General features: G+C 43.1%; 1 protein-coding gene across 1 annotated transcript in view; it reads left to right on the top strand.

The window, feature by feature from the left end:
- Nucleotides 1–12,499, top strand: part of CPNE1 (copine 1) — a 51,395-nt gene that overhangs the window by 26,978 nt on the left and 11,918 nt on the right. Inside the window, 16 exon segments of the mRNA XM_085557704.1 lie at nucleotides 121–249; nucleotides 741–800; nucleotides 802–933; nucleotides 1,679–1,753; nucleotides 1,954–2,013; nucleotides 2,652–2,735; nucleotides 3,623–3,664; nucleotides 3,666–3,713; nucleotides 8,364–8,463; nucleotides 9,426–9,517; nucleotides 9,608–9,640; nucleotides 9,643–9,672; nucleotides 10,116–10,176; nucleotides 10,179–10,253; nucleotides 10,872–10,932; nucleotides 10,994–11,035. Coding sequence (XP_085413830.1) covers nucleotides 121–249; nucleotides 741–800; nucleotides 802–933; nucleotides 1,679–1,753; nucleotides 1,954–2,013; nucleotides 2,652–2,735; nucleotides 3,623–3,664; nucleotides 3,666–3,713; nucleotides 8,364–8,463; nucleotides 9,426–9,517; nucleotides 9,608–9,640; nucleotides 9,643–9,672; nucleotides 10,116–10,176; nucleotides 10,179–10,253; nucleotides 10,872–10,932; nucleotides 10,994–11,035 — 1,124 coding nt within the window.

Genomic DNA, 12,499 nt, shown 5'->3' with positions numbered 1-12,499 from the left:
TGCCGCGGAGCGCCGGGGGCCGTGGCGTGGCCCCGCCCCGCCCGCGCGTGCCTCCGCTCCGCCGCGCCGGGGGCACGCGGGGTCCGGGCCGGGCCGTCTGACGGTGTGCTCTGCCCGCAGATGGCCGCCTGCGTATCCCGGATGGAGCTGTCTGTGGCCTGCCGGAGCCTCCTCCACGGGAACTTGAGCTCCAGGTCGGACCCCCTCTGCGTCCTGCTGCGGGACGCGGGCGATGGCCGCTAGGCTGAGGTAAGAGCGGCCTGTGGCCGCGCGCTGCCGATGGCTGTAAACATGCCGAGTCTCCCCTTTTCCATCCCGTAGGTCTTCCTGGCAGGTGTATGACATACTTAATTCAGATTTACGGTTGGTGAGCAGTCCCATTACCCACACTCAAACCTTCAGTGTTTTCTTTAACTGCTGACTTGTTTGCTCATAGTTGCATCCGGAAGCTCATTTGCCTGTAACGATATGACTTGCCCTAAACCACGCACTCCAGAATACATTGTTTCAGCAGTCTTTCCCCCCTAGTTTTCAGAATTTTCCCATACAATAGTGTTTTTCAATGCCATTTCCTTTCTTGGTGAACCATCGGTCAGCCCAGTTTGTCACTGAGCACGAGGCATGGTCCAGGGTATGTAGCCTTGCTGGTGCCCGTGTCCATCTGGTGCAGGTAAAAAGTTGTGTGGGAGAATATGGGCTTCTTACTCATTGTCAACAGCTTTGCTCCCGTGTTTGTGCAGCTAGATCGCACAGAAAAGTTCAAGAACTGCCAAGACCCTGAATTCTGCTGGTTGTGAAAGAAAGAAGCTGGTTGTGGACTACTACTTTGAGAAAGTGTGGAAACTGAAATTCAGCGTGTATGATATTGATAGCAAGTCCTTTGATTTAAATGATGATTACTACCTGGGAGGGATTGAGTGCACACTGGGACAGGTACGTGTAGACGTGTTAAGTGATGTACAAAATAGCAGCGAGAGTTGGCTTTATTATGAAAAATTATGTGAAAATCTGCTTTGTCAAAGGCTTCAACAATATTCAAATTTGAAAACACTGTTAAACATGTTTGTTTGTGTTACCGTTGAATGTTGTTAGAAAAATAATTATTTTGATCACAAAGCAAAGGTTAGAAATACATGTATTTTGTAATTAATTGGTTAACTTAGGAGGCACTTGTAGCACTAAAGGCAGTCTAGGAGTAAGGAAGCATGGTGCCTGGAGGTCTCTCATGGAATTTTCTTTGCACAAAGTGACCATCAGGTAGTAAATCGGGGGAAAATAAGGCTACTTGAGATTCTGTGTTCATTTCCTGAGAAGGGGTTTGTATAGCTTTGTAGGAGGAGAAAAGTGGGATTCATATTATTAAAGAAAGACTTGATAAATTAACTAGTATTTTAAGATTTAGTAGCTTTTTGGCTGCTTGTGATGGCAATGCTTCTTGTGTCTAAGAGGTAGCAAAAGCAGGAAGCTAAAGTCAAATTTGGACACATGTTTGTGGGCACTGTTTCCTGGATAGTGAGAGAAGATGATTTTCAGGCTGTTCAGGAACACAAACTGATGGCTGTCACTGTTGGAAATACATTTAAATAGTTTTAGAACTTTTATGAGAGGTTGAAGACTTTGCACCTGAAGAGTAATTCTTTCTTTAATGATAATTTTATTATCTGTCTTCTAATCTGAGGTTGTGTCCAGCTCAGCGTTCACCTGACTGCTGGAATTGAAGCAGGGAAAGCCAACAGGAAAGGGCACTATTACAGTAGGTAAGGTTTTTGTTTGAAAAAAACTCTTTCAATATGTTGTCTGGGATAAAGTGGCTTTTCTGGTTTCTTCTCAGTATATCTTCAAACGCTATATTTATAGAGGAGAGAGTTATTTAAAAGAAACTACAGTTCATGGACAAAATATAGCAAAACTCTGTGACTTCTTTTTTACATTTTTCCCCCCTAAATTTCAGAGATTTCATTAGGTACCAGGGTTGTATACCTGCAAATTGAAGCCCAAAACTTGGACAAAAAGGTAATGATTTAAAAAAAAAAATATCTTGCATGCTTTTCTAGTAGTTACATTTTGTACCTTTGGCCAGGAATCTCTGTGTTTGCAGACATTCAGCTAAGCTGGTAATCTGTTTGTGAGCAAAGGCTTTGCTGTGTTTTGTGTTTTTTACAGTGGAATAAGTTGGAGATACAATTTCATGTTGAAGTCCACAATGTCAAACTAGAAACTCAACTGCCAGGTTTAGGTTTTAAGGTATTATTTTGGCTTTGGAATAGTCTGTATATGAATACAAATCACTTATATAATTGTCTCAAGTGAACTGATACTTCTATATTTTTGTTAAAGAAGAAAAGGTGGAAACTTAGGTGTTCTGACCAGACCAATACAGTGATTTAGTCACCTAACTCTAAGTTAGCAAAATGATGTGATTTATAGGGACAAAAGTTGTTTGAGGAGATCTCGGAATTGGAGCTGATACATGCTGATCACTTACAGAGTGCAGCAGTTTTAAAAAGGAAAATAAAAGTGAGGAAAGAAAACTAATGCATAGTTTTTTTGACTTTGTTCTTTTTTGAAGTATTGTCTACTATTTAATTATTTCTTTACTTATTTTGGTGAAATATAAAGGAGGCTGATTACTTCTTGGGTTTTGTGTGAAGGATTTCTTAGGTAAATTTGATCCAGTTCTGGAGTTTGACAAGCAGAGCGATGCTGGAGCATGGCAGCTTGTGTACAGATCAGAGGTAGAGAAGCAGGAACTTCTTATAATATGAGGGGAGCTGGACTGGACAAACGCAGATCGAGCTAATGTGGTTTAAGCTACGTTCTCCATTTATTAGTGAGAAGATGGCAGTTTATATACACTTCCTGTGTATATAACTATATGTTTACAATTTACAAAGGCACTCTCATTGGCAAGCTAACATTGTTTACCTTTGCCTTAAGGTGGTCAGGCTTTTCACACTGCAGCTCTATCCTAATTCACACTCAGATAGCTCATTACTTTGTGGTTACCTTAACATAATTTCTAAGTGCGCTACAACTAATTTCTTACTACGCAAAAGGCTTTCAGGGCCTCACAAGGCCCATATCTGAGGCCTAGGCTGGAGTAGCTCAAATCTCATAACAGACATAAATCATGCCCTCTCTCTCTCAGAAATTCTGCAACAAGGTAGAATTTCCGTACAATGTTTTCCTTGAGTTGGTCAGACAGCTTATTCTTACTCAAAGTGAGAGTCCCACTCCTACTCATGCTTTGCACCAGTTTTTCAGAGAAAGTATCCTATAAAAAGGTATTCTGCTCACTATGGCTGCAGCAAATTGTTTTTTTGCTGCCTGGTGACTGGATGGAGCTACCTGAGTAAGGAGTCTGATCACAGGCAGCAAGTGAGAAGAGGGTCTCTCTTTCTTCTCAATGGTGTTGAGCTTGGCTGTAAAATTTAACTTCACTGAGAGCATCAAGCTTTTATTTCTTGCAGAGCTGTTGCTTGGCCATTGATAGGTGCCAGGGTTGAACTGGTTGAGGCTTAACTTGAGGTTCTTAACTTGCCATGAAGAGCCCCCTTGTCATCATTCCTAGTGAGTTGCATGCTGTATTCCTCATGTGACATTATGCTGTCATGTTTTTAAGGTCATCAAGAACAATTTAAATCCATGCTGGAGGAAGTTCAGTTGTTTCCTTGCAGACTTTCTGTGGTAGAGATTTTAATAAACCTGTCAAGGTACAGCCTTTAGAAATTCTCTTTGTTGTTCCAAGTCATCCATTTTCTGTTGATGCTAACTATGAGTTATCAGGTTGTCTAGTCATATTTAAGTTATTAGATTACCCTTCTAGAATTGTAGTGCGGCAGATAAGTGATTATATGTCTGTCTTAAAATATTACGAGTTGTCAGATTGAGAAGTCAGGAAATGCAGAAGTGACACAATTTCCAGTGGTTAGGCATAAGGAGAATTGTAACTGTTTTTTTCAGTATTCTGGCCAGGGTTTCAAGTTGAGCTTTGGTGGTGATGTCTTCTTTGATTGGGTGGTTGGTTGGTTTGGGTTTTTTTCATTGTGGCGTTCTAGCACTGTTTCGAAGTTAACTGAGAAACTTGCAGATGTCAGACAAACTTAAGTGCCTTGGGATACTAACACAGAGAGGACTTTGAGGTATCTTGTCAGATTTATCCACTCAAGAGACTGGAAGGTTTTCCCAACTTTTTTTCTATTTGTTTCAAATAGAAATTTAGTTTTGAGTCAGAACTGCATTTCCCTGTATATTATAACTAATTCTCTGTGGCCCTGGCTTGTGGAGGTGTAGCAGAACAACTACATCTTTTAATGTGTTTCTACAAAAGAAAATCTGATAGCAACTTAACATGTTAATTTTTCTTCTAAGCAATACATTGATAATTTAAAGGCATTTTAATCCATAGATTGTTCTGCATGAGTATTAATTTCTCTCTACTTTTCTAACACCTAAATGCTTCACATTTGCAGAATTTTACTTCTTCATCCTCTGAAGAAATCTCATGCTGAAAGTTTGATTTGGAAGATTTAGCAAAATGCATGCGTGCTAATGTTATTCTTTGTGCAGTATGGTAGTTCCTAATAATTATTGAGATTATTAACCTGGAAATAGGTGTTCAGGTGTTGTCTTGGCTTACAAGACAAGTGTCTGCCAAGGAAGGTGGGAACCATCCTGGGATGGAAAATATGACCCACTTCCCTCCAAATTATTATAACTTTGAAATCACAGGGCTTTCAGGCAAAGATACGGGCAAAGGAATAGCAGTTCGTTCCTAGCGTGTGTGTGCATAGCCAGGCAAACAAACACCAAGCCCGGCAGCGACAGCGAGCAGAGGCAGAGACCCGGCGCCAGCCTTCTCCCAGCTCAGCCCCTTCCCCTGCGGCGCAGTTCCGGGCACAGCCAGCAGGGGCGCCGCTGGCTGCCGGCCGGGCAGGGCGGGGCGATGATTCCCCCGCGGCTGCAGGGGGCGCTGTGGCGCAGCTCGGCCGCCTCTCTGCGCACGGCAATGGCGGCGGGCTGGCGGAAGGGATGGAGAAGGGGCTTCCTTGGCAAACTCACAGGAAGCAGCCAGTCCCTGCAGGTGTCTGCCACTCTGGGTGGCGAGCTGGACTGTAGCAGGAACCTCAGAACAGCAGGCTGGAACAGCAGAGGTGAGCAGACCCCTGTGTAACTCCCTGTGACAAACAAAGTGTAGCAAAAAGCCTGAAGCTGTGGCAGAAGCAATGGGGGTACCGCAGTGGCAGCCAGGATCCCACAAGCAGCTGGGAGGTGCTCCCTCCAGAAGGGGAGAGGGGTCCTGGGTTTCCCCTGAGGCACCCAAGTACTTGAGAGTCTGTCCCAGTGAGGTCGCTTGTTGAAAAGGTCCCAATTCAATGGCTGCTCTTACGAGCAGAGGCTCACCCAGGGTAAGGAGAAGCAGTGAAGGGTAAAACTCCGCAGTGGTGAAACCTTTGGGCAGCAGCAGTCAAGCACCAAACCACAGCCAGTCCAGCACCAAAACCACAACCATGACCTCTGATCCCAAGAGTGAGAGTACGAGAGAGGGCTGAGCCCAGGCCCTGGCCCCCAGCTAAGTCTTGGTATCTCTATACTTCGCGAGAGAAAATCCCCTCCAGCTACCAAGCTCACTCCCCAGCTAAAAGACTGCAGCCAGCTACACCCCCTGCCCCTTCCTCCCCATCTTGGCCACATCTTTTGTCTCTCTTAGGCAACAAATGGGAGAAAAATTCCTTGAGAGAAAGAAGAAAAAGGAAAAATCCAAACCTCCAACAGGTGTGCTGGGCTTGTTGATAGCTGGCAGTGTTCTAAGTGATGTTTGTGAGCTCTTACTGGTGGGGAATCAACAGTCTTGGGTCAGAAGGAAGTAATCTTCATTCAAAAGTGTGCAGCAAGCATATAGAGGAGGTGACTAAGAGGTGTATATTGTCATTTGTTAGAACTGACATGACATGGTTTACACATGATGTTTTGTGGGGCTATATTTGCTATAGCCCAAAAATATTTGTTTTATTATTTTGTTTGGTTTGGTTTTTAGAAGCTTTCTGTGCTTTGGAATCTGCTTCAGAATTAACTAGTTCAAAAGGATAGCTTTTTTCTGTTAGTTCATTTAAGCCAAAATTCTTGATGCATGGGCAGATGATACCCGTAACATGCTGGGGAAGTTCATCAGAGGAGTCTAGACTGACACTCAGGAGTTTCACTAACAACACTGAAATATATAATATTGCACTACTGTTTTAGTTTTAATTTGGAATTTGTCCCTTGAAACCTATTATTTGAGGCTTCCAAAAATTTACCTAGGAGCCATTTTGGTGTATCTTCTAAACAACTTTGCCAGCTCTGTATGAGGATTACATGCTTAATATGTGTGTGAACATAAATCTTTTGATCAAATGCTACCTAGTATTATGGCAATTCTTTCTTCATTGTGATTCAGAGTGATGTTTTCCTTGTTCTGTGTTAGGAACAGCTCATATTTGTGACACAGGCTAATCTTTGTGACAGTTTTATGAAAAATAAGTGAAAGCAGCCGCTCAGCTCCGTAGTTACTTAAATGGAAACAGCAAATGTAGCAAATAGAAGCAGCAAAATAGAAATTTGTAGGTGTTGGTATTCACAGGTTTCATGGCATATACACAAAAGCAAAATAATTTTCTATGGATTTTGGAAGTTTCTCCTGTAGATGAAAGGGGCCTTTTCCTTGCTGACTGTATTTCATGGCTTGTAATGAGTACTGGAGAGTTCATTTGCAAAGAAATAATAAATAATCTATACAGTGTCCTGCAGTATTGGATGGTTTTGTTTGCAGCAGCACCACTCTTTGGGCTGCCTGCAGTGAATCTTGGCCTGTCTTAGAAAAAAACCCTTATAAAGAGAGGTTTGTTTTAAGCCATACCATGTTGTGAACCAATAACTGAACTGGTCCTTGGCATGGGTATGAGGGGAGTTGGGAGCAGGAAGGAGGGGAGACAAGGTGTGTGGAGATGGCAACAGCTGGATTCCCTGAAGTTCTCCAGGTGTACTGGCATAAAGGAGACCCTTCACTGGGAGTCTGCACCCAGGCTTCTGCACAAGAGAAGGCCTTTCTGGCATGATCCAGTCACTTTTGGGTGATGTGCAAACATCAGAATTGTTGAGAGAAGCCGAGTAAAGTTCAGGCAGGAGGGGTGGGAATTGCTTCATGGTGGAGTGTCTAGATGAGAAGAGCAGAAGTGAGGTGGGAAGGATTGGGGAGAAGGGGGAACAGTCTCTGAGGTATCTTTTGCCATTAAGACACTGAAGGATGACATGGTGCTTCCCATTTAGGTGTCTAGATTAAGCCGTAATTCACCTGACTGTATGTATGGGTTTTCCACTGATACTAGTGGAAGACCCCCAGCAGATCTGAATAGTCCTTTAAAGAACTCTGTGTCAAATTCAGATATCTAGCCATTGAATTTGACATCCTTATCCGGGTGCTACCCATGGGTTCATCTTGTCCCATTGTCCTTAGGAGAAAGCTGTCACTGTGGTTTATACTGGAGTAACATCAACTTCTTGATTTCTAAAGAGAGATCTCAGAGAGTTCCTGAATCTGTGTGGCATGTGAGCTTCAGAGGAGGAGGAGACAGCTGCTTACAACTGTCCCTTAGTTGACTGCTTCTGGAATTACTTGTGTTCTGCAGTTGAACATGTTAGAAATGCTCCTTATTGGTGATTTTGTGGAGAACTATGATACCATGTTGCTGTAAACCAATTATTACTATATTTTTATTTGTAAATGCATTGCTATTTTGCATTATCTAGTTCTGTAGCCTTCATTCTGACATAAAAATTACTGTTTATTAATAAAGTATTTATAATTTGGTTGGTATAAGATGCAGAAAGAGACAGTCTTACTCTTCCATGGAAATTAGAATTTCCTTGTAAATTGGTACTATTGTTGGACAGAAAAAAAGAGCATGGCTTAGATTTAAAGTTTTAATTTGCTTGTTCCCATTACCCCAGTTGCATATCTTGTCCTGAATGACCTCACATTGACACATTTGGATTATGAAATGTTGGGGAGTTTTAATGTTTCTTTTAAATTTTTATTTATTTATTTAACCTCTTACATTTAAATCAGGGGAAGATTTTTTTTTTTTTAAGCTTACACCTGCATACTTAAATGAGTGAGGAAGTGAACATGTTCCTCTCTTGAGATTCACTCTGGCTGTGTGGCTCCTGGGTTTCATAGTGATGTGGCCAACATCCCCAGTCCTGATGGCATGGAGGAGTTCAGCATTGATGCAGAGCTGTCAGACAAGAGATGGGGCAGTGAGCCGTGACCAGTCTCCCTAATGCAGGATGCCTGCCCATTGCCTGCTTCCTCCTCCTTTCAGGTGCAGTGTGCAGATCATGACAGTGATGGCTGACATGACTTGATAGACACTTTGGAAACTACCCTGGCACTTGTGCAGACTTGTGCAGACCAGGTACTGGCTCCCTGGTGAGCTTCCTCAGCCCCTGCTAATTTATTCCAGATTTCAGGCTTTCAATCCCTTTCTAATATTGAGCTCAGACATGCACGTTTAGTTGTTGCCTCCAAATAACGTGTATTTTTGTATTACTAAGCCAACATTTAAAAAGAACAAAAACTGGTGTGGGAATTAGATTTCTTTGTTTTCTTTGGGTTCTGTTACCATTCCTATTTCTAAAAATATCCTTGAGCCTGTTGTCCGCTGAGCTACTTGTCCCAGCTGTTCAGCTTGCTTTGGCCTCTACTGAGTCAAGTGAAAATAGAATTGCTTGTTGGTGCTGTAACAGATGAGTCCAGAAGCACAGCTTGTCTCATATAATGTGTGTGCTGGAGCTGGTCACCCTCCTGAGCATTCTAGTCACCTTGCCAGCTAACAGCAGTCCTTCCAAGGGGCACTTGTCTTGGTCATCCAGTCTAGAGTAAGTTGAGTCACATGCTGGTGGTGCTGGTTTTGGTTTGTTCGCAGTGAAAACCTGATATCTCATTCTCCTGGAGGTTGAGATTCACCTGAATTGAGGCAGCTCTATTTGCACACAGGGCGTAGCCCAGGACTACTCCGGCTGCCAGCCAGCTTGATTAGGCATAGTACAAAAGTGGGTGGAAGGTTCTTGCCTTTATTCTGTCCCTTGTGAATTCAGAACCAATGCAAATGGATCCAAGCAGGGAAGCACTGGAAACCTATGGCCTAGGCTTTTTTAGCCTCCCCACTCTGAGATTTTTGCTTCCTCTGCCCAGTGCTGGTGGCAAAAGCACCCTGTTTAGTTTGTCAGATCGCAGCCAAAGTAGTTGCAGACCTTTCAAAAATAAATTTCTTAATTCTGCTGGGTATTTTGGTAACTCTGAAATTGTGGGATGTCTGACACTGTCTTTTTCAATAATTTGCTCTCCTATAAAGGCACGTTTTGGAATTTGCTTCTGTGCTTGCTTTCTGTAGGATGCATTCATCCTGAGAAAAAACAAAATAAAAAAACTACAAAAACTCTGGCATTATTGTTTTAAGCCATAAAATCCTGCAAGGTAAGACAATTTTCGTTGGGATTTTTTGCTTTTTTATTTTCTGATCTTAGTGAAATGAGTACATGTTACAATGTCTTTCTGTTCCTCTAGATTGAGACAGGTTATTAATTTCTGGACTTCTGGATGTGGTGGGAGGCTGCCATATTAACTTTATGGTGAGTTGTTACTCAGTGCTTGTATTGGTAGATGACAGGACAAAAGCAGTGAGGTTGTGTTCAGTACTTTTATTGGCAGCATGAGTGACTGCAAATGCAGTATGAATTTGCAGTGATGAAGTCTGCAAAACACTAAAGGATACTGTATTTTTGCTTTTTGTGATGAAGTAGCACTTTAATGGAGCTAGGGCTTCTTAAAGTTCTTTCAAGCAATTGGTTCAGTTTGTCAGTAGAAAGGATTGCTATGGCTTAAAAATACCTGTACCTAAGTGGCAAAAGGGGTGCAGACTTGTGTGCATGTCCCTGTGTAGGGCTGCTGTGTGCCTGGGAGGAAAGGAACTGCGTGAGCCTGAGCTAACCCCCTGTTTCTGGATATAGTTTGTTCTTCTAATTTGTTTGTGCTGACATACCAGTGACTTGCTGCCATCATGTTGCCTGCTCAGGTGGGTGTAGACTTTACTGCCTCCAATGAAGATCCCATGTCATCAGATGCTCTTCACTACATCATCCAGATGGGATAAATGAGTGCCTGATTGCCATTTGGAGTGTGGGAAGTGTAGTCCAGGATTTATGACACATATGTAATGATATTGACTGATCTAGTCACCATGTCAAAAATGTGACTAGAACAGCTTGTTCTAGCCCTGCACTGTATTAATGATTGAGGGGCTACTTTTCCTTGGGAGATCCCTTTAGGAGCTGCTACTGTTTCCTCTTGCTTCTGTCAGTGCTAGGGAAGGCAATGGCAGCCCTTCATAATTTGGCATATGTGCTTGGCTTGTCCCTTCTGAGTCCCTTGATGCTTCAGCTGGGCGCTGATCCCTTGTTGCAGATGATGCATTGCAAACATGAATGTCCTATTTGGTTCAATGGGAATGGACATTGGCAGCAATGGGAGTAGACATGTTTATCTGCTTTGTCCTGTGGCCAGGCTGGGATTGGTCTGGCTTTTCTCTTGCTTCTTTGAAATCTCCCGAGAGTCCTGTGGGGTGCTGCACTGAGAGAAATTAACTCTTAAGCCTAAGCCTGAAACCATTGGATACCTGCTGCTAGGCCATGGGCAGCTAGATGATGTACCAATTTTTTGTGGCAGGAATTCTGCCTTGTTCTCAGCTACTTTTGGTGAATAAAACTGAAGAGTGAGTTTATCACAGAGTTGCTCTTTCTCATTTTTGTTGTTTCTCATTTTTGTTTACCAGCAGCAAGCTGTTTTCCTGCATTTGGGTTTGGAGCTCAGGTTCCTCCTAGCTGGCAGGTAGGGTCTTCACAATGCTCTGCCCTTGCTCTGTCCATGTCTGTTTGTAATGTCCCATTTCTCAAGGTATCTCATGAGTTTGAACTTCAACCCCAGCAACCCTTATTGCTAAGATGAGAACACCTCTTTATAAATAATGTCACTGATTGGGGAAGATGTTTGAAATGCTGTGTTTATTTCATGACTGGTGGAAATCAAATGCAGCACCGAGACATGGGGCAAATATAGCTTTACTCTCACCTTGATGCTGACAAAAGCAGATGTGTGTTGATGCAGATTCCTGTGCAAGCTCCATAACCTTCAGTGAAGGGGTCTAGATTTAATTGATTGTTAATCTGTACTAAAATTTTTAGTACTTTGCTTCAACTTGGTTATTTCTGCTGGGTTACAAGTGCCAGTGGATTCAGCTCAGCCCTGTGCCTGTGCTTTTTAAGATTCCTCTGGAATCTGCCACCATCTGCCGAGACTGTTAGAAACCAGGGTTTCTTCACCAGCAATGTGGATATGTTTGACTGCTCTCTTTTAAAGTTTGTCTTAAAAGCTTGCTTTTTTTTCATAGCCATCTTCTTCAGAGGAGGTGGTTTCAGGTTATATTTGGTTTGTAGGGCAACATTTTGGCAGTGGGGGCTACAGGAGTGGTTTCTCTAACAAGCTGCCAGAGGCCTCCCTGGTATCTAATGGAGCCGATGTTTGCCAGCTCCAAGACAGACTCATCACTGACAAAGACCGAGCCCATCAGTGATGGTGGGGTAATAGATTTTAGAAGTGGGGAAAAAAGCCCTGTGTGGCAGCAGTCAGAGGGAAGGAGTGAGAATATGTCAGAGGATCAATACTAGAGACACCAAGGCTGGTAAAGAAGAAGGAGGAGGAAATGTCTCAAGCAGATATTCCCTTGCAGGCTGTGGTGAAGACCATGGTGACGCAGCTGTGCCTCTTGAGTCCATGGGGGAGAAAATAACCACCACCAGCCCATGGACGCCCTTCCCTGGAGCAGTCTGTTTCTGAATGAATGCATCTTGTGGGAGGGACCTACACAGACAGTTCATTAAGATCTCCAGTTTGTGGGAAGGACTCATGGGAGAAGTTTATTGAGCATTGTTTCCTGTGGAGGTGACCCTCTGCTGGAGCAGGGGAGGAGTGAGGAGAGACTTTCCTCTGAGTCAGGAAGGAGCAGCAGAGATGACATGTGAACTGACCACAGTCCCCATTTGCTGTGTCACTGCGGGGGAAGAAGAGAGAGAATTTTTGGGAGTGAATTTGAGCCTCAGGGGAAGATGTTTTCAAGGTTTAGTTTTTACTTTTCTTCATCCTATTCTGATTTGATTAGCAACAAATTCAATTGATGTCCCCATGTTAAATCTGTTTTGACTATGACAGTGGGTGCTGAGCAATCTCCCTGTCCTTATCTTGACCCATGAGTATATTGTATTTTCTCCCCCTTCTCCAGCTGAAGGGTGGGGTGATAAATGGCTTTGATGGTTATCTCATATCCAGCCATGGTCACCCCTGCTATATTTAAGGGCAGCTCCCAATGCTAGATCATGACCTTTAAAGGCTGAGATATCTCAGCAT

This window comes from Lonchura striata, chromosome 20, assembly GCF_050655825.1.
Source record: "Lonchura striata isolate lonStrDom1 chromosome 20, ASM5065582v1, whole genome shotgun sequence".
Taxonomy (NCBI): domain Eukaryota; kingdom Metazoa; phylum Chordata; class Aves; order Passeriformes; family Estrildidae; genus Lonchura; species Lonchura striata.
This window is presented reverse-complemented; position numbering and strand designations above follow the sequence as displayed.